The 27,908-nt window shown below is 41.8% G+C and overlaps 1 protein-coding gene across 2 annotated transcripts in view; it reads left to right on the forward strand.

The window, feature by feature from the left end:
* Nucleotides 1–27,908, forward strand: part of LOC128461209 (solute carrier family 45 member 4) — a 48,636-nt gene that overhangs the window by 11,972 nt on the left and 8,756 nt on the right. For both annotated transcript variants that reach the window (XM_053446028.1, XM_053446027.1), the window contains exons 3-6: nucleotides 5,705–6,999; nucleotides 24,696–24,884; nucleotides 27,373–27,552; nucleotides 27,692–27,882. In XM_053446028.1, coding sequence (XP_053302003.1) covers nucleotides 6,687–6,999; nucleotides 24,696–24,884; nucleotides 27,373–27,552; nucleotides 27,692–27,882 — 873 coding nt within the window. In that variant the 5' untranslated portion in view covers nucleotides 5,705–6,686. The remainder of the gene's footprint in view (nucleotides 1–5,704; nucleotides 7,000–24,695; nucleotides 24,885–27,372; nucleotides 27,553–27,691; nucleotides 27,883–27,908) is intronic.

Raw genomic sequence — 27,908 nt, forward strand, 5'->3', positions numbered from 1 at the left:
ACTGTGTGAAAGTGTTTGTGTGAAAGTGCGGCTTTGCAGAGCAGCCTGTGTGTTTACATGTTTCTGCTCTGTGGGTGCAGACGTCCTAATACTGTCTCCTGCTCGTCCCAAATGTGAAAAAGGGGAGAGAGAGTGTGACCAAAGACACGAGAGTCTCTGTGGTTCCAGCCAGACAGATGAAGACCCAGGAAGACACATCTGTGACACACACATACACAAACACACGCTGTCCACCCGTCATTTGCTTCACTGTTGCCATCCGGACAAAAATACTTCTACACACACACACACACACAGTACCAGGCGTTGCAATATCGCAGACTCATCATGAGCGAAGGAAAAGCAGCTTCTTGTTACACCAGGAGATGACTGAACTGAAATGAACTGGCCTTGATCATTAATAGAGGGTTTCACACACACTGAGGAACATCTTATCGCTCCCAGCAGCACTTTATAAAATCAGATTATGTTATTTCCCCCATCTTATCTGCCTCTGAAGTGAATCCATGTCCTCTACCTTAAGGGTTTTCTTGGGTTTCATCGGTGATCAATGGGACAAATACCACATTTTAACCCAATAAAGCACCAAATCAGGTCATTGGGTCTCCGTAACAAAATCCTCTTTTATTTTAAGATACTGTCTCACTCTTTTCGTCCTTTACTTACACACACATACACAGACACACACAAATGCATAAAAGTCCGTAGGCATCCATCAATATGTGAACTAGATCCTATAAGGTCCTCAGCCTTGTAATTTATATCCACCTCTACGGGTCATGGCTGTGTTGTTTGTCATGTCCGTGGTGTGTTCACGTGCCTCGCTGGTGTGTGACACACTATCTCTTGTCTAGGTTCAGCCTGATCAGATAGTGCCCGGGACTCCAGAGAAACAGTAGCACACAGAAAAAGGATTGGAAAAGTTCCAGCAGTGGTAACGTCATGAGCAATCATGAATATATTGCAGTCTTAGATCACATACAGTCAGAGATATGTGTGTTGACCCTACACAAAGTATCAGTTGTTGTAATGATGTAGACTCTTGTTCTTCTTGTTTCACCGGGAGCAGATTGAACTGAATTGAACTGGCTGTGATGGTTATTAGAGGGTTTTACAGAGTGGAGATCATCGCTCCCAGCAGCAGTTCATAAAATCACATTAATTTACTCTCCCCCTCATTTGTGCTTCTGGTGTGAAAATATCTGCTCTATCTTCATGGTTCATTTGGGGTTTATATTTGGCGGTGATTCCTGTGATTCACAAATACGCCATTGGACAAACCCAGATTTCTTTGCTTTAAAAAAGTCATATGCAGCTTTTTTTATTGTCGTCTTTAGTGTGTTTTATAGGAATTGTGTATGTAAATTACCTACGAAGGTAAAAGCCCGAAGTCCATAAAAGCACCGAAGGGAGAAACTACTTCTCCTGAAGCTCTTTTAATGCCTCGCCAGTTGTCGATACTTCCAGGACATTGTGATGTAACAGGCAAAATGCCTCACATTTGCATAATGTGAGCCTAGCACTTAGTCTGGACAGCCCCTTTCAAAAAAGCCAGGTGAAGCATACGACAACATTTCTCGAAACCTACAACAGAGTGGTCCAGCAGGTCTTTTAAACGGAGATGAGCTAGTGTCACAGAGGCTAAAAACAGAATCTACAGCAGTGAACAGGATGAGGAAAGTGATGCATTTCTGAATCTAAACATAAGGGCATGAAACCTTTTTCAATTAATAACCCACTGAACCTGAATATGAGCGTGATCTTTAAATGGCTGATGAGACGAGCTGAGCCAAAACTTTTTAATCAGCCCAAGTTGTTCTACGATCAGTAGCCTCGAGAAATGGTTAATGTCAACAGGGTGTTCACGAGAGCATCCAGAGCAAGTTAAGCATTTTTCACTGCTCGTTTCACACATGAGACCTGCAGCAGAAACAAGGCCGTCTGTTCTCTGACCTGCATGGACACGCTGAAGGAGAAGAAGAAGAGGTGGCAGAGAAATAGATGAAGTGAGAGCAACTGAGCTGAGCCCTGATTTCATGCCCGTGTCACAGGCAATCTGGTCTGTGGCACCAGAATAAACGCGCACTGAAATAGACCAGGCTGACGTGTTGTTAGTCTATGTTGTTCTGCGAGTCACAGGAGACGGCCAACTCTTAATATGTCTCAGACCTTGAACTTTACAGGCATCTTGTTTGACTCGCTCTCATTCTTGTTTTCCTCTCGTCTTCGGTGCCTTCACCTTGTTGTCTCTGTCCTGTTTGTGACAGTATAGTTTTCCAAAGTCGTTTTTCACTCCTTCCATCCCAGTCATTCATGCTACTCCTCACCTTCCTCCTCCCTACTTCCTACTTTTTTGTCATCTTCCCTGTCTTTCCCCTCCATTCACTCTGCTCCAGCCCCATGTAATCCATCTTTTCTTTACCTTACCCCTCGCTTTCTCTCTCACGTGAGACTGTATTTTGTTTATGTTGTCTCCCAGAAAGGCTGAGACGTAATCCTATACCAGCTGAGCTCATGTTACAGACACACACACTTTGCATTAACACACAGAGACGATGGTACAGCTGACTGGTGCTGCAAATGTACAGAAGGTATGATCAGATAACACACAACCCTTGTGTTTGTGTCTGGGTGTGTTATATAGGACTGAGAATGAAAGATGCAGGTCAGATAGTGCTGTAAGCTGAGAGAACAAGGGGTGTGAATGGATTAAAGCACAGATACTTTTTTTTGGTATTGTTTGTTTAATTTGACTTGTTTTTTAGTCTTAAAATCACTGAATTGTTCATTAATTGCATCCATTTAGATCTGAATCCAAGCACTCAAAGCTGGTGGGTTATCCTTTAGCTCTATTATCTTTCAAAACAGCCTCAAACTCCTTTCACGGTCGGAGTAGTTTAAACAAATCGATCCTCAGGTTTACAGAAGGATTTAGCTTCTTTTTCATTTCAGTCTAAACCTTGATGCGAACCTTTTTACATTTATTTGTTTTTTGATGACTCTTCTGACTCATTGGTCTCATGGCTTTTCCACTTCTACAAATATGAGCCACGTCCAAAGCGCAACACACTTGATCTATGATGCCAACAATGCTATATGTAAAGTTGTCCAGTACTCAAAGACTACGCCAACCATTGCCCATCACTATGAAGTGTAAAAATGAAGCTGCATTTTCTTCAGTAAATGTGTGGTAATGACAGAACAGATTTTTAACACAACACCAGTGGTGCCACCCAAAGGTTTCTTGGAAAATCTTGGTGGTTACAGACACCAGAAAATCTAATTGGGTCAAAGAGGAAACAGAGGACGAGACTCTGAAGTTGTTGGAGTAAGGTGCAGCCAACGGAAGGTTTACGTTTGGCTGTCAAACTCCAACAAACATGCCCCTGGGTTTTCTTTAAACATGTATGTTTGCTGGATGCAATTAGCTGTTATTTGAACAAAGGTTTCTGCAATGTGATATTCTGAACTATTTAATGCAAAAAAACACTACCAGAAGGTGATCCTTATAAGATGTTTACACAACTTCCACATTTGTTTATATATTGTCTGTGAAGTTACCCACAGTATGTTATGGTTGGAAGCCCCCTGGCTCACAAAGTTATATGTTCACCTCTGTCTGTTTGTTTGTTGGTTGGTTATTTTGTTGGTCAGCAGCATGACGCAAAAACTCCTGATCGATTATCTTCAAACTTGGTGGAAGGACGGAACATGGTTCAAGATAGAAACCATTAAATCTTGTGGGAATATCATGTGTATCCTAAATGTTAATGGAGACTTGTAAGAGCATTGCAGGAGGAGAGGAGTGAAAGAGAATGAGAACCAGGAAAAGAAACAAATATGTTTGACCTCTGTACTTCCATTTGTCATCTTTCCTTCTCTTCCTCTTCAAACTATCCCCTCCCTCCATGGCTGACTTCCTCACACTCTCCACCTGTTCCAACCTGACCTCCATCCTTCCTTACCTCCCTTCTTTCCCGACTCCTCTCCTTCCTCCCTTTTTCTCTCATTTAGTTTTCTTCCCTTTGCCTTTCCCTAAGAGGCTTGATGAGGGTCTTAGCGCTGTTTTTAGTGTGTGTGTGTGTTTGTGTCGTTCACGTGGCAAGCATTAGTGCACGCTGGGTGTGACGAAATGTGGCGTCGCCATGGGTTATAATCCAGCGGCCCCGCTGCACGCAAAAACAAACGCACTTTGGAATTCAACTCTGTGGGAAATGGTATCGAACATCCATGCAGAGTGTTTTACTCTCTCACTCAAGGAGGCGTGTTAGTCCCCAAAGGGCTTCACTACTTGTACTCCTGTCTACATTTCTCTCATTTCTTCCCACCACAGACAAGCCCTCTGTTTGAAACAGAAGCTCAGTTTGTAAAACGTTTCACTTCATAAAACACAAGTGCTTTCTTTCATCCTTCACATTTTCTCTCTTATTCTGATGGTGCCAGGACCTGGGCTTTGGTGTTGAATGTCCTTTTCCCTGTTAGTTACTAACCTCATAAGGTTTTTGCACTTAGGGTGACTGGTATTTTGTTTATGGCACAAATATCCTTGAGTTTCTAGAAAGAGAAGCTATTTCTAGAAATGAATAACCCTAAAATAATATTAACAAACCCTGAAATCAACAAGATTATATATGTGCATAACGTTCAGAGGTTTTCACTAGGACAATTGATTTCTCAGCATAAACCTTGTTCTGTTGAGTATTTTACCTCAATTGTATTTGAGTTCAGGGTTAAGCTTCAGATGTGTACGTGCAAGTACAGGTACAGTGCTAGGAGAAGGCATTGAATGTAGAAAAGTAAGAGTTTAATACAGGAAGCTTTATACGTTTTTAAATACATTCACTCTCATGAAAAACACAGAAAAGTCACAGGCTGGCAGCTGCCCTGGAATGCAGATCTTCCTACAGCAGCATTAGAGCAATTAAGGGAAGAACACTGACCCTATACCCTCTGACTCCCAGTTGGCAATTCCAATTTGTTTCCAGCGTTAATGTGCGTCACCTACCCAGGACCAGAACATCTTGTACCTGAACTACTTTTTTCTGCCTCTTCTTGTGCCCACTGATACACACTAAACCCGTTTTTAGATATGAACCCAGGAAAATGTCCTGAGACTTTGGTCTGGACATTTTTTCAGAACTTTTCCTTTCAAGTTTGAGGAACACAGCAGGAGTTTACCAGGGTCAGACCCGCTCACAACATTAGGAAGTGGAACATTCAGGCGAGCGCTTTGCCTCCGCCCCATATGAGAAACGACATTGACATGCCCGCTCCTTTGCTGTGAACTTTCCGGACATTTTCCTGCTCTAGCCTCACATGGGCTCAACTTGGCATTTAGCGGACATTTTGTAAGGGGGCTGGCAGGAAAAGTTCCTGGGGCAACTGAGTCTGACATTTGAGTTCTCACATAAATCCCCCTTCGGAAAAAACTTCAGGAGAAGTCCAGAGTTCAGTGCATGTCTGAAAGCAGCTTAACTAACTCGGCATCTAGTATGTTTCTGTTAACACCTGAGAAACTTGCATTGCAGGAATATTGCAGAATTGCCTTGTTTATATACAACACATCTTTTAAAGTGAAAGTTGTGTGACTCATTCATGTTCTTTTTCTTTTCTCCCTCTCTTCTCATCCAACTCCAATCTCCTCCTGACCAATGGGACTCTCCTCACCTCCTCGTTGCCTTCCGGTGCCGCGGTCTTCCTCCAGATTGATCAGCCAATCGATGGGGATTTTCAGAGGAGCTCCGCCTACCATCGCTGCCTGCCCTCCTCCTGCCCCCTCCCCCCGCGCCCCCACCCACTCCGTCATCCAGCCCTTAATACACAAAATGACTCTGGAACTCACTGAATGGTCTTCAATATGGATTTTTACTGCTTGTAATAGACAGTAAGAAAAAAAGGAAAACAAAAAAGAGGGAGACAACCTCAATGACAAAAAAGCCATAAACACACCCATCACACGCACACACACACACACATACACCACAGACACGCATACACAAACGCACCACTGGCATACACAAACAGGCATGAAAACACTGACATACCAACATACTGATTGAAGCTCACAGTGTTTGCAAGGCATGCTCTCACCTGACATCACACTCACAAAGAAGCGGACGCACAAACTCCCGCTTGGAATGTACCGCACACTCTACCTGTGAAAATTCTGCTGCTTCCTTTATTTTGGGGGATTTTTGAAAGCTTTTTTTTTTTTGGTGATTTTCTTAGTGGAGATAACAAGGCGGCAAGAGGAGGATTTAAAAAAAAAAAAACGCCTTGGATTTGAAGTGTTTTTGGACAACTTAGGACAAATGATTGCTGATTGACTCTTGTTTTCTGTATTTTAGCAGATCAGGAAATTGAGAATTGTGTTAGGTGTGTTGATAAGTTTCTTTTTTAATTTCAGATAGATTTCATGACTTAGATTGCTCGGACATTATCTGTTATTCTTGTGGTATTAGCACTTGATCACTTCACCAAAACCTTTAATAGGTAATAACTAGCAAGTTACAACGACAGGCGAGTTGTAGCATGTAAAGATTGTAATTAAGTTACTTCCAGGAAGTCATTACTAGTATTTAGAGTAACTACAACCTTGATCCACAAAGTAGTTTGTGGAAGTAGTTGTTTTTTCTTTGGTAGTTCTCCGATTTTTCAAGGGGTGCGCTTGTTTTCTTGTTGCGTGCATGCTTACCGCCATGCCTCCTCAGAACACAGAGGCTGACGCTATGCAGGTCGGATCTCTGGTTGGCGGTGTCAACGCCAAAAACTCCTCTGCATCGGGATTGGAAGAGGATAAAGGAGGAGCAGGAGGCAAGACGGATGGATCGGGAGGAGGCGGGGGAGGAACCGGTGGTGGTGGGGAGGAGGTGGCGAGCGAAGAATCGATAGAAGGCATCCCCATGAAAAGATGGTTGATGCACGGGGCTGTGATGTTCGGCCGGGAGTTCTGCTACGCCATGGAGACGGCGCTGGTGACGCCCGTGCTGCTGCAGATTGGTGAGTAAAGAATCCACAAACACAAACATTCAATCGATCAAATGTTATCTGTATAAGCCATATTCACAAATCACAATTCGTCTCATAGGGCTTAACAAGGTGCAACATCCCCTTTCCTTAACACTACTAACCATAACTAGGGGGAAGGGATGCAATAGGTGCTACGTGTCACTGAATGCATCACCAAATCAACAGTATTGACAACATTGATTGGAAGAAAAAGCACATATTTATGTATTTACATAAAAAATCCAGTTGCATCACATGTAAGAAAAGATTAGCACAGAAGAAATCTATTTTAATAAAACGCATTAGTCGAGTGTTCAGTGCCAAAAGAAAGAGAACCAAACTAATGATTCTCAGTCAGGAGAATCATTGCATCCATACCAATAGAAACAAAGAGTCATATTCAGAATGAACAGAAGCTGTAAACTAATTTGTGGGTGCGGGAACAAGGAGTCTATTTAGTCCTGATGTTGTTCCGGAATAGAGGAAGACACCTTGGCACTAAAAATGTCCCACCTCCTGAGATGGACTTCCACTGGATCTGTCATGCAGGAGATTAATGAGTTTGAACTGTGATTCACCACACACACACACACACACACACACACGCACACACACACTGACCTCCAGATGCACAGCGCGTACTGTCATTTACACCCAGCATCATCATTGACAGTCTTTGAGAGTATGCCAAGTCCAATTTTATCTGGAATACACTGGAGCCCATACAGAAAGGGTTTGAGGAGTGAAAAGGAGGAGAGGAAGGAAGAAAAGAACGAGCGGAAGACGAGGAGAGTGAGAAATGGCAGGAGTAAGAGGGAGATTAAAGGCTGAAGCAGCAGTAACCTTATTTATAATTTAAAGTCACTTTCCTTGGAATTACCCCACCCCCTCCCCCCCATCGGCGTTCTTTTCTATTCAGATCTCACCTTCCCCCTCAGCGATGTCGAGGGATCTCTTAGCTTACATAACCAAGTCGACATGAGTGGCAGGTCGCTCTGTGGCCAGAGATTTCTGGCAGGCTCCCCAAGGATGAGCTACCCCAGGGAACCAGACTTTGAGAGACACGATTCCAATGGACAATTCTAAGATTGGTCAGATTTTGGAAGTAAAAGAGATTCATGTTTAATTCATAATCTTAATATCTAAATTACAGATTTTAGTCTCCCCGAAAATTAAGCTTTTACCGAACTATCATGACCAAATTTGAGGTTTTTATGGCAGTATCGGAGAAGGGGAGTTTCTGTTTTTTCTATTTTATTCTAATTTTAGCCCTGATTTAGCTGTCCTAAGCTATTTTGTTACATCAGGACATGTCTGAGCTCCTCTTAGGATTCTGGAACTGATGAGAGGTACAACTGCTACAGATTATTCAACTGAAATAGATGAAACCAAAGCAGACAGGCTGCTGAATTTGGTGTCTCGATGAGATTCATCACTGATATGGATAGTTGATCCTATCAAGTCTGCCCCTTTTTTGGGTCAGGCTAATTCGTCAGAGGATACAGAGGATTGTTTTCCATCCAAGTGAATTATGTAGTGGGTTGCACACAGTTGTGCCTCGATCTCAAACATGATAATGCTGTCAAGCTTCATCACTGTGCCTGATAAATGATAAAAGTCAGTAGATCCGTTCAGATTACAGCCAACGTTAAACAACTTAGTTGACTGTCACAGTGCATTCAGCACCAAGTGTGTTGTGAGGAAACAATACTGACATCATTTCATCAACGTTAGGCTTTTTTCATGTTGCCCTTCTTGTAAGATTTTAGTACAATCATATCTCTCTTTTTAGCTCCTCTCCAGCCACTTAGGGACAATAATTATTTAGTTGATTTATCAAATCTTATTTGTTAAATATAATTGCCTACTGTAGCTGGAAACAATGCTAATAACCGGTATCATAAAAATGTAAGGGTTGTAAAAACAAACATTGCACTGACCGAGCCTAAACAGAGCTGTAGGGAGTTGAGGCTGAGAATAGTTCAGTTTGAAAACCTATGGAATGATTGGTGTATTCCCATTGTAACCTGATGATCCCTTAGGATGCATTGCAATGCATAGATAAAACCTGGCTAGACAGCTATGTTGCCAATTTGTCCCAGTGGCCATTGGCGGCAAAGGCAACAAAGATGTCCCTTGTGGCCTAAAACCATTACTGCATAAAACACCACTGTAACAGTGTCGTCAGGGACATTGTCACACAGAAGCTCTGGGTGACAAACAGTTGTTATTCACGTCAAACCCGCTCGATTTGCCTGTACCATCTTTTTCATCATAACCAACATTGCCACTGAGGTAGGTTTTGCATCAACCCCCCCGATCTGGTTAAAGCTCTGTATGCTGGGGACTGACTTCAGCTACTAGAATTAGCTCGGTAGCTGATAAGCCGGCGGGCTGGCTGGCCATAAGTGAAACCATTGTGTGTGTGCAAACCCCCAACACTGGGGTCAGAGAGGGAATGTGCGTGCATGTGTTTGCACAGCAGATAGTCTGGTCAAGGAGCCCATATTTGCCCAACCTAGAGAAAGGAAAGAAACTTCTGCCTTACAAGGTCTTCTTTCTGTAGCTCTTTTCTGTTCCGTCTCTGAAATGCTGGCTGCAGCCACTCACACTAGGACACAGGGCTTTTCTATAGGGACACAGGTTGTAGTTGTCTGGCTGATTTGTATTTTATCTACATTTTCGTTAAGCAAGTTGGTCCCAGTCTGTTTAAGTCTGGGCCAGTCGGTACTGACTATTGTATTGATCCTATACTGTCGTTTACCTCAGCGTTTCCTGTCCTTGTGGTTGTCTTTCCATCTATCATCTCAAATGTAGCATTATTCCTATATTTCTTTACTTGCTTTAACATAAACTAGCAAGGCACCTGTTTTCAGTACATCCATTTATTTTTGTTAGCCTGGGTCTTAACCTCTGGATCACTGCCCACAAGTCTGGTGTGTTCAGCAATTCAAAAAGGTGTGGTGTAGTTCTCACTGATGATCAAGACCGAGTGATATAACCATGTCAGCAATATCATGTGACAATGAGAAACGTAGATCATTTTATATTATGCTCTGTTGTTTAATGCATTTTAATGCAATGGAAAAGTGCTTTGCATTCTTCCACAGAAGTTTGAAGCCGGATTGAAGTTTGCATGAATGCAAAACCAACAAACATGGAGGAAAGCACATGAAATAGAACAGACTCTGAACAGCAAAGAGAAAACGAGGAGCTCAAACCTAAATGACAGACTCAAATATCTCTAAACTCTTTCATCCCCTCTGCAAGAATCATCCACAGTCTAAAGAGAGTCTACAGATCATGACATAAGTTCTTAGAGCATTTAAGATCTGGTCCCACCTTTAGTTGTCACACACGAGTATAGAGTTTAGTCCTTTTGATTTATTTATCATGTCCTCTCTATATACACTGTGTTCTTCGTCACCCTCAGTAGGAGGGTCATATAATACTCAATGTAGCTAAGTGAGATAAAAGGGAATGAATGATCCCGTGATAGAAAAAGGGATTAAAAGAAATGAAAGGACTTTGAAAGGAGAAAATGAAACGAGGAGGGGGTGATGAGTGCAGATGGCATTTTAAGTAGTTCTTTGTTTGGAACGTGGTACATTACATAACAAGCTTTCTCAGAACTGAGCTCTAAGTGACAGAAAACAAAAGGTTCAAGTATCATGGTGTTCACTGAAGATACATCTGAAAGACTAATGAAGATTCAACCGCTCCTTATACACAGCAAGGACAGTAGGGAGGGTTTCTCTCTCTTCACGTCTAACCACACTAGTCGGTTTGGGTATCAGGAGCAGCACGATCTGAAACCGAACCAAAGGTTTAATTTTCATGATTAGTCTTGTTTATTACTAGTCTGTTTATATTTGTACCTGCAGAAGCAGCAACGTGCTACTGAAACACTGTCCTGGTTCGGCAGCGCTGCAACAGTGTTATCCTGCTTTGAAGGCCTTCTTGGCTTTACTAAAGGAGATTACTACAATCCAAGAGGAAGTGCCCCTCTGTTCATTCATATTCTCTGGCTGGAAGCCTTGGCCAACTGTATTAGTGTCTATATTTCATTCGAGTTCCTCGGCTAAGCGTCCCTTTCCTTTGAAACTGCACGTGATATTATAATTTGCACACCACTACAGAGCGTGTTAATGTAAGAACCAATCACAGGTCCAAACAAAAACCTTTCTCGTGACTCATGCATGACCATACGAGAGCACTGCTCAAAACTCTATCGGTCATCGTTTTCCAAATCATTTGTGAAGCAGTTGTAAGCAGCCACAGATCATCTTTGTAAAAATGGACCAACTGAACTGCTCTTCAAATGTAGCGCTGAATAGTAGCTTTCATGTTCACGCGTTATTCAAAGAGTATGGCAGGATTTAATTTACTCTTACGCTACAACTCACTACTTTAACGTCAGTTAATTACAAAATACCATCTTGTTTTACCGTTTGGTAGCTTTAGCGACATTTATTAAGCATAATACAAATATTCTTTGTGTTTTCTACTGCTTTCTTTAGCATGCTAAGCTAACATTAATATCTAACTTTAAACTGTCTCCTTTTTAAATTTTAGTCACGTTTTTTTTTTTTTTACTGTATCCTTCAACTAAATGAAGACTCATTGCTATTTGTTGCAAAACCAAACAGGTTGATCTTGCGTTGTTATTGCTAGCATGCCAGGTGACCTAATCCACCGAGTGATCCCATCATGTTAGCTGGTCTAATCTAGCCGATGACCTTGCAGACAGTGGAGTTATATAAATGACTTACTCAATGTCACACAGTGACTAATCAGCATAATCGGACCGAGTCATTCATGGGACAGACAGGACGGAGGAGGTGGACGAATCAAGTGTGATTTTGGAATCGGTGCATAGTTGAGACAGGTTGAAGATATGGTCATTTGTTATGGGGCAGATAAAATGAGTGGGGGTTAGGAAACGCTCCATGTCGAGAAAAGGTGATAAGTGAGAATAAGGAGCTACTGACGCTCTTGCGAGTGCGAAGCCCTAAAACCAGTCTCCAGGCTTCGGTTGTCTTTGTACACTTCAGTCTGTGTCTCTGCAGAGAGCGAGACAGTGACACCAGACTAGTCACTTATTCAAAGCTTTCCTATTTATAACCCTTTATATAATCGCTGCAGTAACTTCTTTCATTTATTAATGTTTTCACTGTGCACACACAGAGAGACAAAAGGGGTTTTAGACGGGGTTGTTTGTGATCATTACGAGCATTACAGGGCGGGGTTATGGGTGTATTGCTGTGGCAGTGAAAGACAAGGCAAACAGCAACACAAAGATGCAATGTCTGATGGCAGTGGTTCCCAACATGTGGCCCGTGGACCATGAGGCGGCTGTACAATAATCCGAGCTGTGGTGCACGTTACATTCATGTGTGTTTTGTTTGTGGTTGGCATTTTCCAGAGTCAGCGAACACTTAAGTCCTTAAGACAAAGCCATGTTATGTGCACCGATATGACTGTGCATATTTCCCCATGCAACAGGGCGATAAGCAAAGTATTCCGAGGCTATTAGTGTAAGATATGTGAAGAATGTGGAACAGAATGTGACTGTGTGTGCGGTGTATTTGTTTGTCAGCACATTGCTCCCCTCCCCCACCCTCCAGGGAGGAGAAGTCATCAAAAACAAACCACCACCACCACCAGCGGTCTCAGGTGATGACGAGGGACAAAGAAACATCAGAGGAAGCAAATTGTTTTAAACAAAGGCGACAACAAACTGTTATTTTCACTATGCTATCCAGATTTTGTTTCGATAACTCAAAAGTTTAGTTAATCTTTTGTTGTAGTGAAACAGAAGCTTTAGGGACAAATACAAAGCACGTAAGCACATAAATATAAAGTGAAATGAGTCAATGGTTAATTTAAAATTGAGTTAAATCATAATTAAGATCACTGACTTAATGCTTCATTCGCAATTATCCTGTAGTTTTGACTTATTGCCACAGTGGGCACTGTTCTTCAAAAGAATATTGACTCATCCTGATTCAGAGCGATGAGAGCGAAAACATTATCAAAGATTAATTATATACAATTATTTTTGTATATAAACATATATTAAAATCGATACTTTCTAATTATTATCTAGAACAAAGTAAGTGAACATGAGCAATTGCATCCTATAGCTCCAACAAAGGACGCAAATAGAATGAGCTTTCAATAAATAAAGGCAATTATGTTTTATTAATGGATTCTGTTTGAGCTGAACTACACTATAGCCAGTTAGGTGAGCCATTTATAAAACCTAACACAACACAACACATGCACATAAATACACAACAGGCTGAGCCAGGACACCAATAAAGGCTAATGGCTGGCCTCAGGGTTTGTGTGTTTGTGGGTTGGTGTGTGTGTCTCTGAAGTGCAATTTAGAAACATCTGTTCGTCATCTACATTGATTTTGACAGTGAGAGAATGACAAGACGGATGGATGAACACTGACAGATTAAACGTGTACAGACAAATATTCCGTTAAAAAGGGGATTACACAATATAGGTCTATCATTAAGCAGGCAACACTGCAACTGGCTATACGGTTCATTTTAGGGTAGAACACCAAGTCAAATATGTCAGTCTAGTAGTAGTTATGATGATTTTTACTTTATGGCTAAAGCCAACTATAGTAAGTCAGCTTTAGGCTAACTTAGTCAAAAACCTGTTTAAAGTAGAGTCTGTCATTACCCTAATTCAGGTTTTAGCCATGTTTATTCATGTCAGTGCGCCTCTGGCCAGGCATCAGCTGTAGCCTGAGAAGTTGGGTCTGTACACCCTCTAAACAAAGTAATCTATGAATACCAGTTTCTTGAAGATTGGTGCAACGGTTAACTTAGATTTGGTCGAAGGTTAAGTTCACTATAACTACACCCACTACTTTTTTGCCTTCAATCAAAAAAAGAAAAGTGCTGATTGTGACTAAATTTCAGGCAAATTTCGTTTAGGTTAGAATGACGATGATGAAGTGATGACATTTAATATTCAAAAGGTCAAAGGTTGACTTTGCTGTTGACAACTGCAGAAACACTATTTGACACGATAACTCAGGAACAGAAGGAGAGATTGTGATCATATTTCCTGCAGCTTGACTTAGTGCGAAGGCAAACAACCCTGAGGCGATAACTCTAGTTTATTTACTTTAGTTACTATTAACATATAAACACAATAACACAGAATTTCAATATATGTACTTTAATCTTCATGCAGGTGCTGAGAAATTGTGTTTTAAGAGACACAAAACCAAGAAACCAAAATCATACGCGGACATTATAATAGAGAAATGGTAGCTTTATTTCTAATTTGATTAACATCCGCCGGGGAGGCGTCCTAATTTGTAATCTCATGTATCACCAACCATATTTTTAAATTTGTCCTGACATTTTCAATTGTCAGCTGCATCCTCCTAATTGAATCTAACCTGCTGTACTTGTGGTTACACAGGAACCGAGTGATCACTGCCGATTGGCTTTATCGATCACTTCTGTGGTAACGAAAGGGCATCTGGTTATGGAGTGAACCGACTGTGTGGGATAGGTCAGTCACAGACGTACGCCCGCCTCCCTGCTGCCAGTCACATCTGGTTTCTATATTAATGGGTCAGGCAGACGGTAGAGGCATTAAAACGGTGCACGATGTATACTCTTAAATAAGCCAGATTTTACACTTTCAACTACTTTCTCAGTATCAGTCTCTCCTTCTGTCTGCCTCTCTCTCTCTCGCTCCCCCAGTAGGAGGTCAGTTTACTGCAGTGGTGTTGCATAACTCTGCTGACTAGAGGCAGCCGTGTGTGCCTGTGTGCGTCTGTGTGTGTGTGTGAATACACGCAGGCTTCATGCAATTTTAATGTCACCTTTTACGTAGAGAGGAATCCTTGGTGTGTTTTTTTGCACAGCCAGTGTGGATGTTGCATGTTTCTTCTTGTATTGATGGCTCTAAAACCAGTTTGTAAACCTGTTGTTTCTTTTTTGCATATAAGCATTGCCTGGCCCTGCAGCATGTCTGTGTTTAAAAATGAATATCAGGGTTGGTCTAGGTTCAGTTCAATTATTTTAAATTGTATCTAAAGCAGCATGAAGCTCATTTCATTCCCTGGTGGCGTTTCATCATGATCGTTCTGCCTTGATTGGATTTGTGCTGCACACAGCCATACGTCACTCAGTGTCTCACTCAAGCAGGCACTTTGTTAATGATGACCTTGGCTGTTCAGCCTGCGATGTGTCTGCATTGGCTGGAGCGTCTCTGGGTGCAGGAGACTGTGTGTGCCTGTTGGGTGATTGATGTGTTCACACCATCACTGGCTGCTGGGAAACTCTATGACTCACTCCTTTCTTCCCTACTGTCGGTCTCCCTTCTTCGCTCACTTCATTATCCGTGTGAGCACAGACGTTGGTTGAAGCTGCACTTAGCATATACCACAAGCTGCTACCTTTTTTATTTTCACAAAAAGGAAACTAAGTAAACTATAAATTGAAATTGAATTTCTCTGCAAAAATGAACACACAATTTGCTGATGAAAAAAACAAACCTTTAACAGCATCAGAATTCAACGACCTGGATATAATTCAAGACACCTGCCCGAGGTATTGATCCCTTTGTCCTCCATGTTTGCACTTTGCATAAGGTGATGGACAGTCCCTTTATGTAAAGAACAATACAAGAGCAATATAGCTGCAGGCACAGATGGGCCTCTAGTCCTCATTGTTGGCACAAAACCTTCATCCAGATTCCTATCAATTATAAAATATTAATTTTAATATTTTAGACTGGTCCCAGAGACCATCTGTCATGAACTACTTTTCTTTTTTTCCCCCTTCTCTCAGTTTTATACACCTGACTCAGTTCATATGTTTTGTTCAGAAACACCTGCTTCCTCTTTTCCTTTCCTCCTGCTCTGTCTCTCACCCTGTCGCTCTCACCCTCCTTCCTTCCTGCCCACTTTCTCCCTTCTCGACCTCTGCCCCACTCTCATTTTCACACCGTTTCTTTGGCTCTTTTCGGAGACACTCGTCATTTTTCTTGTGGTTTTCTCACGCCAGCGCAGGATATGAAAGGATTGTTTTGTGTTTATGGGAGAATGGGCATGGGAGGGATGGGGAAAAAAGGAGAAGAGAGGTGTCGGGAAAGGAGGAGAGAATGAAGCTGAAGTTTGTTTGTGTTTTTGAAAGAGAAGGTCAGATTGGTTGATTTTTACAATTGTGAGTTTATGAGAGTTTGTGGAGGAGGAGACGTTCACTTTCAGTTCATTGTGTTAGGAAGAAGAGGAGTGAGGGGAAGATGGAGCGAGGGATGGAAAGATGTAGACGTGAGGGTAGGAAGATGGGGAGATTTGTTTATAGAAGAAGCAGAAATGCAACGTTAAAAAAGTCATGAGAGCTAAAGTAGTAACTTTTAATACATGTAGCCCTTAATTCTTTCAAAAACTTTGTGGCCTGAGAAATATCAAGAAAATAATAAGGATAATATTTGCAATATTATATATATGTTTATTATAATCGTTTTGTTATTTGTTTTCTTACATACAGCAGTTCTGGAAACTTTCAGGAATATATCTGGAGTTCAGTGAATGTCCGAAAAAAGCTTTTGGCTCCTACTGAAAATTCAAGTCTCTAAAATAACTTAACACATACACAGTGGTTTAACAACAAACGTGTTGAATGATTAAGTAACCCTGAAGGGCTCTGTAGCGTTTAGCAAGCGTCACTTGAATGTTGCATTTATAGGAATCCACTTTAAACGGATAAATACAAATCCAGGGCTAAAGTGATTATGCAGCAAAGCAGCACCGCGTCCATGTTCACGGTGGAAAAGGAACATGCACCCACTGCAATGGTGTGACTCAGTAATGTTGTTTTAATAGCTTTTAGATGACAATGGAAGTTCCTTGGCACAGAGAACCTGCTTTGGATACGAACATAATACTTGTCAGTATGAGCGATTCATTATTGAGTTTTTATGAGATTTTCCTGAAAAAAAGAAACATTTAACAACAGCTTTTGTTTTTTTAAATCGATAAACTTTTAATTGCCTCCAGAAAGTCTTGTTTTGTTCTATTTTAGTCATTGTTTCTCAATCCTGTAACACGACACAGCATGTCTCCTGCACATTGAGCATTTATAACCAAACTTAGTCCAAGCCAGTCTGCATCTCATCAAACAAGCTGAACATGAACTGGAAAAAAAAGCCCTAATGATTATTTATCAAACAATAATAATCAAAGTGTTTTTATTGATTTTCATATTCAAACATCAGACATCCCATACAAAACAAAATAGTAGGACTCAAAACATACATCACAAGTACAGGACAGTACACAGACAGAACAATAACAAGACAGATCCTACTACTAGACATCAGACATACCCACCACCCGTGTAGTCCAGACACTCTCGGGTTAAAAATAAATAGAAATGACAACAATAATAATAATAATAAATAAAAATAAATAAAAAAAATAAAAAAAAGGGGGAGGGGGGGGGGGTTCAGAAGCTGCCAATTATGTTGGAGCAGTATTTATCAAACAAAACAGAGATAAACTGTATTTATCTCCCAAGACATTCATTAGCAACTTCACATTTTTATTTAAACTTAATTTCACTGTTCTGCTGTAAAGCTGACAGTGTTTCCCTGACAGTTTCCAGTGTTCTCCTATTAAATCAGCTGATGGGCCATATGCCTCCACATTAGAGGCAGATCTATAACATTTGCAGTAAAACAGTGAAAGTACATCTCTTGTTTTGATGTCCTTTCAAAGGCTAAATCATTTCCCGGGCAGCAGAAGACAGAGGCCACTCTCTGCAACGTTTTTTTTTTAATTTTCTTCCTTAAATTTCATCTAGCTGTGGGAAACAATTTCAAAACAAATTGTACAAGGGCCCGAAAACAGAGATACAGTAATCCTTGTTCAGGTTCCCCCAGCAAACAAGGAGAGGACTGTTGTTAAAATATGCAGCTAAGATGGGAGGATTCATAGTATTCATATCAACTGATCTCAAACGTCTCTTTGAAGAGGCAAACAGTGGGTGAAATTTGTTTTTAAATATGAAAATAAGAATTGGACTCTTCAGGTATATGTTAGATCGAGTGATGTTGGAGTAAAACTGGAAAAAGCTGATGCAACAAGGATTTTCCTCCATTGAAGTCTCCCAGAAACACAACAGAAAAGTGTTTTCTTGTTTTTTGGGGATTTAGATTATATTTTCATTCAGTCATATTTGGGTAGAACCTCCCCACACTTCAAATGAGCTGCATCTAATCTCAAGATTTCAAACAATCGCACAGACAATGGAATTTTGAAGTTTTAACTGTTTATGCGTCGACGATGTGGAGGAGCACACAAAATCTGCAGAAGTTGTGATGAATGGGCAGCCTGTGCTCGCAGTGGTCACACATTGAGCTCCATTTTTAGTATGAGCGTATGTGTGTATGTGTGGACACTTTTATAGCTATGGTGGTTATTGCTGGGGTGGTGGTTAGGATTAGGTTTATGTTGGGGTTAGATATTTAGTTGTGACGGTTAATATTAAAGTTGTTGATGGTCAGAGGCTCGTCAGGACCAGTGGACCTCATGGGGACCGAGGCCGGGTCCTAATGAGAAAAAACACAATTTCTTAGGTTGTTGTTAAGGTTAGGGCTTAGATATGAATTGTGGGAGAGTTAATATTATGGTTAGGCATGATTTGGCAATGGTTCAGGTTTTGCCTACAAGGAAAGCTGCACTAACCAGTGTGTGTGTGTGGGGGGGGGGGGGGCGGGGAAACGTGCACAGTAAAAAATTAATGCTTTGATGACAGATGGAGCAGACTGTAAATATTTCTTTCCCACGATTAATCATCTCCACTCCATCCAGCAGCCTGAATATAAAACTTTTTTTTCTTCTGTCCGTCTCTCCATCCTGCCCGACTCTCTCTCTCTCTCTCTCTCTCTCTCTCTCTCTCTCTCTCTCTCTCTCTCTCCCTTTCAGTCGTCCATGTTTCCTCCCGCTTCTTTCTCTGCCCTCCTTTTTTCAATTTCTGTGATGATAATCCTTTCTCACACTTTTTGCTCTTTTTTCACCCCCCCCATGTCTCTTGCTGTGTTCATTTCTCTTTCTAAAATACTTCCTGCCTCTCAATTCTCTCAGTATTGTTCCCTCCATGTGTGTGTGTGTGTGTTTGCATACAGTACCAGGAGAGTGTGGGAACTCAGCTGTGTGTTTTTATTTTGGTAGGTGAGTCGGTGTGTGGGAACATAGACACGTCTTCATTCTCTAGGTGCTGACTGTTTCTCCTCCATCATTTGAGTGTGTGTGTGTGTGGGGGGGAACTGTTTACTAGAAATTCTCTTCCTGTTTTGATGTTGACAAACCTACAGACAGACAGATTCCTATCTGCCGTCCTGTCTCCTTCTTTATGACTGTGACAAATTTCATGTGTTTGTGCGTTTGTGGGCGTTCTGTATGTAGGTGTGTGTGCGTCTCTTTATTCTGTGTCGAGTCTTTCAGGTACAAATTAATACTTAGGTTTGTTTATGCACAGCTGTGTGTGTGTGTGTGTGTGGCATTAAGAAAAGACTGAAAGGGGGGGGGGGGGGACAATAAATGTGAGACAAACTGAGAAACAAATCTTTCCTCAGTCTGAACAAACCCCACAACAGGAAGTCCTCTGTGAATGACACCGCCATATTAGGAGCCAGGAAGCGAAGGTGATGGAGTCTCGGTGGTGACAGGGTTCCCAAGACCTGGTCACCATGGCGACAGAGGGTCAAGCCCTGTTTATGGCCGTCTCACGAAAGGAACGCGTGGGTCAACAGGAACATGGCCTGGAGACAGTGACGCTTAGAGGCTGTGAGACTCCTGTGTGATTCTGCATTGCCACTTTAATGTCCTGGTGCAGTTCAAAGTCAGTGGGTTTTAACTCATTGCGTCTCCACTTCCTTCCAGAATTGAACCCAGAATGTTTCCTGAATCGAACGCTGTCATGTTGCGCCAATTTTGTCCTTGTGAGCCAGAGTCTGTGGAGTGGTAGTTGGGGGATGGAGCAGAAGGACACTCACTCACTCTACCAGTAATAACTTTTAAACCTGTTTTACAACATCAAATAACTAAAGTAAACCAAACTTACCAGAAAGGTTTGCACTAGGACTTACTTCAGTTTAATAAGAACCACTTATTTTTGTGTGATGTGCAGTTTGACTTTTCAGTTTTACGTAAAAGAAAATTCTCATGCTTCTTAAATTACGGCGCAATTAAACTGTTGCCTGTACTGTCTGCTAAGTCGGCATGTTGCAATATGTCGTTATTATGCAATTACAAACTTTATTACAACAAAGTTCTCCAAGAAAACTGGACCCGAAGGACGAAGCCGCACCTCTGACGCCTCGTTGAAAGATTTGCTGAATCTTGTTATTTCTTCTCTTACTATAAAACAGGTTTTACAGATGCGGTGTGTTTACATAGAACGCATAGCAGAGAGGTCATAGACACACCCACTCTGAGAATCCCCTGGACAGTGACAGGCTCTATTAACACATGGCCTCAGTTGGACATTTCACACACTTTGCACCGTGGGAGCTGTTAACTTATTGGTGTGCGATTGGGAGAGACCATGTGTTCGGGAGGTTCATCATTTTCAAAACTACCTTTATGTTTGACTCCGTCTGCTGCTAAGAAAAATGAGGTTAAGAACCTCCCGAAATGTAGGACAATAGGAACAAGCCAAACCAGCCTGCAGCTACGTCACACTTAAAAGCGTCTCAATCCGATTGTTTTGCTTGAAGGTTTTTACTTTGGACTCCAAAAGACACTAATGAGCCCAAAACACTCCACTTCGTCTCACAACATGCTTCTGCAGAAATCTGTCCCTGCTGAGCAGTTTAGTATTTTTTTGTTCAGTTGAGCGTCAATCACACAAAGACGTGTTGAAAAATATCCCACGAAGTGCTGGATATCCTTATTACTTCCAAGGAGGTTATGTTTTCACCCCCGTACATTGGTTTGCTTGTGAGAAAGATCATGCAAAAAGTTTTGAGCAGATTTACGCAAAACATGGTGGAGGACTGGGACACGGGCCAAGAAAGAACCCATTACATTTAGCCATGGACCTGGACAAAAATATTTAGTATTTTCTAACTTATTTTTACATTTGGGAACAGGTATTTTTTCCCCCACATTTTCAGCTATTTCCCAGGGAACAATTCATGGATCTTGACGCAAACAGTGTTGCATTAAGGCCAAAACACAAACTGTTATGTTCAGTATGGTTTGCATAGAGGTGAGAGACCCGGACACTTTTTCGGCGTCTCACATTGTCCCAATTCGTCCCAGTGTTGGACTCTCAGAATCTGATTTAGGGAAACTAAATTGCTTTAACCGTGACTTATTATGTTTTTTTTTTCTTCGCCCAGTTCAATAATAATAATCCTTGGGAGTCATGTTGTTGACTTACTGTCAGAGAGAAACATGTGATCCATCAACGGCAGTGGAAAAAAAATAATTGCAGCCGCTTGAGTCATTCAAGGTGCTCCTGTATTTACCTACCATATGAACTTTATGTCATTGGGTTCATCTGGTTGGATCAAGTGATGTTATCACGCCACATCTCATCACATCAAATTCTTCAGCCACTCAGCAGGTGAACCATCCTGACAAACTGGTTCCCACCCTAAACAGTGTGTGTCAATGCATCTGTGCAGAAGTTGGAAATACAGACAGACAGCTCTCATAACCATGTTTGCGTCACTATAGCCTGTTTTGAGAAATAAGAAAAGTACTGATGTGTTCTCAGTTAAAGTAGCTGCCATCCCTCTCTCTGCGGTCACTGAGTAATGGAACCTCAGTGTCATCTTCCTCGAATGAATCCACATTTCTGCTTTGTCTCGTCCTTTGAGACGCTGCAGGTTTAATAAACCGCATCATCGAGTGAAGCAAACTCACAAAAAGCCTCCTGTGTGTCTGTATACAGTCTTTGAGCAGTGAGGTAAGCCTGTGTTTTGAATAAGTTTCTCATACAATCATATGCATAAACACACACACGGAAGTACATCCCGTCCAAGCTTAAAGTTTAATTAAACAAAAATTAAAATGCATAATGAGCTCTTGTAGGGTTTAGGTTTTTATTTTCAAGCTAATTCCAGGAAGTGTTAATGGACACTTAAGACATTTTTCTTTAACTTGTGTGGGGTTTCAGATGACTCCATTAACCTCATGGAGTGGGAGCGACTCCGTAAGTGGACATTAAAGTGTCTGTGTCTCTTCCGATCTCTGTCTCTTTAGAGGAAGGCTGGTGTGGCAGCCGAAAGGCAATCGATGTATTTTCAGTGTGCGGCACTAAGTGACAGTTTGACTGAAAGACTACGATGAAGTTGTGATTGAATTATGTGACTTTCAGCTGACTTCACTTAGCAGAGGGAAAGTCTGCCCTCTTCCTCCTCCTTCTCTTCCTCCTCTTCCTCCTCCTCCTCCTCTCAGCAGCTCACTCAAGTCACGGCTCTGCGTGCAGGTCTGTGTCTGTAGGGGCGTAGTCTGTTGTTGTTGATATTGCGTTGAAAATGAATGGGTGTGTGGTGACTAGGTGTTGACTGATTTGGTTATGATTGATGTTATTATCGCATCAACACAGTGTGAGAACGGACAGATCAATGTGTGTGCGTGGCCATGTTTATAATGTAAATTTTAAAATGTAATGTAAACCAGGTTCATTATAGTTTTGGTTATTGTGAATGCGATTACACATTTAAATAGTCCAAATGAAAAATGAGTGGCAGATTTTTAAAAGTACATGCCCTGCAGTGAGTGCCACCAGTTCTATTCACAATGTCCTCAAAACCACTGTGTTGTGCTGCAGGCTGACTCACAGCTTAATTAACCACAGGATGATTCAACCCAACCAATGGCTTTGTGTTAGAAACACATGTTAGTCCTTGAAGGTACAAAGACAATACCTGACTCTGATTGGCTGACACCACTTACTTCAAACCAGACCAACCTGAAGATTTCTGTTTATCTGTGCGTCACTCAAAGATGTTAGGGAATTATATAATGCAAAATCAAATATACCTTATAATTCAAGCAGCTCAAATTGTTTCATGATATTTGGACATGGTCAAATCAAATTGTCAAATATCAGTGCTTCTCTTGCATCATGTGAATCCTCTTTTTCTTTCAATGCCAAATAACAAAAACACTTATTATTTGGTTAGTTAGTTATGAGATAAGATTAATACGATTACACAATATTTTCAGAAAGCGCTTCCGAAATTTGTTTTGCTTCCCAAGATGGACACTGTTTTACATAAATGACAACAACAACAAAAAACATAGAAAGTATTTTACAAGTTGTGAAACAGATATTGAGAGGAGAAATTCTTGTAGCTTCCATGGAGTCTTTGATATTGTGTGGTCTGCTCACATCGCAAGGTGATAAAGGAAAAGACAAATTGTTGCTCTTAACAAATACAGTTTGCTCTCAGATCATCATGTTTGTGTAGATAACAAATTAACGTCTAATGTTCCTGTGCGTATAAAAATAGTCTGTTCCTTGTCCTGACTGACACTTTTATGAGGAGTTGTTGATAGTGTGTGTTTGTGTGAGAGATGGGTTTACAAGATGTTATCTAACATGATTTAAAGGTATTGAAAGCATGTGTTGTGTACAGTGTGTGTTTCCATTATGTGGCTGCATACTGTGTGTGTGTCTGTTTACTTATCAGTTATTCCCCCTGACCTTGAAGTCTAATCTGAGACCCTGTCATGCAGCGTGTGTTTGCAGTCCTCAGCTGCGGCAGTGGAAAGGTCAGGAACCAAAATAATTAGACATGGGTTCAGCGGCGGGGACACATGAAGTACAGTATATCTCTTCCTCCTCCTCCATCAGCCAGCATCACTTGAAGTTGTGTTGCTGTTGCTTTATGGAGCCTGAAGTGTATTCATGAGCCGGTTGAGCTTTTCAACACACAAGCAACACAAAGATGTGCATTTCATCCATTTGAGGCCTTACTCTCTGTGAATGTCTGAAAGCCTGATCACTCTTCTGCTCATTTTCTCTGCATTAACCCGCCCGCACACAGGAGTCGGTGCAGCCGCCCTTTGTGTGATAATCCAAGGTGAACATTCACACACACGCTCTGGATAGACCCCGGCTAAATCCTTGTGTCGTGTACTGTTGCCGAGGCTTTCTGCTGTTCTCTCTTTGTGCAGGTTTTAACTGAGACGCAGGTCAACTCTTAGGTAACTGAGGTGTCAACACAAACACATGTGTGTACCTCACCAGTGACGGCAGCAGCACTGGGACCACGTGTAGCTCTCAAATAGACATGTTGTTGTTTTACCATGTGATTTTGTACAGTGTGTACTTGTTATTAGCTAAATCAAATGCAAACATGCCAGTTGTAAAGCGTAAAGCTCCTGCATATAACGCTACTTTAATAAAGTTTTCATGGTGTATAAATCCAATACATATTGAATATAAGATTATTAATCCAAAACAATCCGGAAAACATTGTTTGCTCTTACTCCTTCAATTAGGAAGTTACTTGCTCCCCCTGGTGGATTATAGAAAAACCTCATGCGAGAACCTCAGTTGTTTAGAGGTTGTCTTTTAAAATCTCTCTCTGAAAATCCTAAAAACAAGTCAACTTGAATATCCCGTCAGTCTTCACAGTCTAATACTCTTGTCCCTCCTCCGTCTGTGTGTCTCCAGGTCTTCCAGAGCAGTACTACAGCCTGACGTGGTTCCTCAGTCCCGTCCTCGGCCTCATGTTCACCCCCCTGATCGGCTCGGCCAGCGACCGCTGCACTCTGCGATGGGGCAGGAGGAGACCCTTCATCCTGGCTCTCTGTATCGGCACGCTGATCGGAGTGGCTCTGTTTCTGAATGGATCGCTGATAGGTGAGTTTGTGTCAGTGTGGACACACAACACTGTCGGTGTGTTTTCAATTTCTTTGTAAACATTTTTATGATACATTTTTTTTTATCAATGATAACTTTAATGGTTATTTCCCTAATTAACCTTTACTTAATTCACCACTATTGTCAATACAAGATCTGATAAACAATCCATAACTTCACGCATCCTCACATTTGTGAAGCTGGAACTCCTAAGCATTTATAATATTTGCTTTAAAAAGGAGAACATTTATCAATTAGATTTTCTAATCCCCTAAAGACCACAGCTACAGTTTACACCACAAACCCACAATGTTGATTCTACTTATGATGTTGTTGAGTATTGGCCTGAAACTACATGAGTTTGCTTTGTGGCTTCTGCCGAGCGCTGTTATCTAAACCCCCGGAGAGTTTGATGAACCCGGAGGGAAACGCTGTCGCTTCACTCAGCATACGCTCGGCCCACAGAGGAAATAAAGCATCAGTTGTGAAAAGCTTGAGTGTCGTGTCCTCGCTGTGATGTCATCCTCGGTTATTACATCACTAAATTGTCATGACAAGGTCGTATCCATCCGATCCAATCAAACCAATTCATTCGGCTGTCAATCAAACCACAACGATATTGATCTCGGGCTGAAGTTATCAACGTACTGTAGCTCCGCATGCGATTCACCATATGTTGTCGTTGTGCACGTGTGAACAGACACACACACGTATGAAAGGAGGCAGTGGTGTGAATGTTGTGAAGTCGCTTTTCTTTTTTATTACTCTACCCTCTGCTGCAAATCTTATTTATCACTCTTGTTACTTAGAACTTAGGAAGTAGAGCGGGCCGACGATTAATCATCATTAAAGAGCAGGGGTTCGTTCTCCGTGTCATCCAGTGCATTATGGGATCTCGACGTATGGAGCCTTTAGCCCCCTTGCAGAAGGTTGGGTTGAGATACAACCCTTTGCTGCACATCACTCTTCCCCAGTCTCTTCTCCTTTCCCAACTAAATTCTGTCCTATCAATAAGTTCATAGTGCCCGAATATATCTCTTAAAAGAGAGTATTGTCCTCCATCTCAGAATCCATTCATCTCTGCCGATTTTAGCTGTTGCCCACATGTACAGGCACCATATTCAAATATGAACCACGTGCACAACAACAGCAGACCGAGTAGAATGGAACAAAGTGAAGTCAAATATCAGAGAAGTTATAAATAACAAGAACAAAAGTGTGAACTGTTTTCTTTCAGCAGATTCCGTTCAGCTCCTTTCAGTTCTGTTCTGATCTACCTCCTTTCTTCTGCCCAGTGGTTGGCACTCGTGCTAGGGCACCACGGAGTCTGTGCGAGTGTGTGTGTGTGTGTTTGTGTGTGAGAGAGAGAGAGACGGTGACCTATGACCTGCACCTGTTTGGGAGGTTGACATTGGAGAATAAACGAGGGAAAGTGTACACTTCCACGATGTTTATTTATATATGTATGAATGTGTGTGAACGACACGGTGCTACATGACAAAACTATAGTAACCTGTGTGTGTGTGTTTGTGTGTTGATATGGGAACAGTGGACCAGGCAGTTCACAGGGAAATGCTTCCTGTTGGCTTCCCCCTCTCCCACCAATCACAATTCACTTCCTGTCTGTCTGCCTGGCTAGTGTGTAGTATGACTCCTCCATTGTCCCATACACACACACACACACACACACACACACACACACACACACACACACAGAACACACTTTGTCTTCTATCAATGTTTTTGTCCCTAACGTTAATGGATTTGAGTTTGTGAAGTCATGCTGCGTCACACTGCCTCTAATATTTCTCTCTCTCAGACACACACACACACACACACACACACACACACACACACACACACACACACACAAGCACAGTCCCGTGTCTCTTTTTTCTATTCTCATACATTCACACAGTATCTCACTCAGACGAACAGACACAGAGCATCTCGAGGCTCAGACCGGGTCACTGATGTAAAGACACACACAAGGTCACACACATCCCGCAGAGCAGTATGGAAAATGTGCCGTGACCCATGAGTGACTGTGTGTTTGTGTGTGTTGCACAGCAGTTGTAACAAATCAGCTATTGATCATGTGCTGACCAGCGTTGCATCAGCATTACAACACAAGAAAACAATCCACTTTTTAAATACGGTTGTATTGGTGTTGTAGTTACCATTCATTTAATTTTAACTTCTTTTATATTCATTCATTTTATTTTGATATTTAAAGGCCCTTAAATTTAAACACTCTTAAGCATTTTCCGTATTTGAAATTATTATTCTAAGAATTTTGTTTTATTTTATCACTTATATTCTATTTATAGTCAGATTTGTTCTTGTGTGATCTAGTATCTAAACAAGTGAATTGCCCCGTCTGTAAATAATCAAACCAGTACATTTCATTGAACTGATGTTGTTTGATCCACTGCCTCTACTGTTGGTTTCCTCATTAAAAACACATTTGAATATTTTTCTCTATCAGGTCTGTCACTAGGTGACGAGCAGGGAAAACAACCGATCGGCATTGTTCTCACCGTGCTGGGAGTCGTGGTGCTGGACTTCTGTGCAGACGCCACGGAGGGACCAATCAGGGCGTATTTGCTAGATGTGGCAGACACAGACGAGCAGGACATGGCGCTCAACATCCACGCCGCCTCAGCAGGTACAGGGGACGTCCGACACACAAATTTACTCAGCTAGACAGAAAGGAGAAACACACTAAAGAATATGAGAAGAGACTCTTTTTCTGCTCATGTTGCCTCCATCTGCTTCTGACCCTCTTCCTCCGACCATGTGCACAGGTCTTGGCGGCGCAGTCGGCTACGCTCTCGGAGGCTTGGACTGGACGCACACCTTCCTCGGAGCAATCTTCAAGTCTCAAGAGCAGATCCTGTTCGTCTTCGCCGCCATCCTCTTCTCAATCTCTGTGGTGTTGCATCTCTTCAGCATCGAGGAGCAGCCGTACTCCCACCAACACGACAAGCTGGATCAGGTACCGTCAATTTCCATTTTAAATGA

This window comes from Pleuronectes platessa, chromosome 18 (assembly GCF_947347685.1).
Source record: "Pleuronectes platessa chromosome 18, fPlePla1.1, whole genome shotgun sequence".
NCBI classification, from domain to species: domain Eukaryota; kingdom Metazoa; phylum Chordata; class Actinopteri; order Pleuronectiformes; family Pleuronectidae; genus Pleuronectes; species Pleuronectes platessa.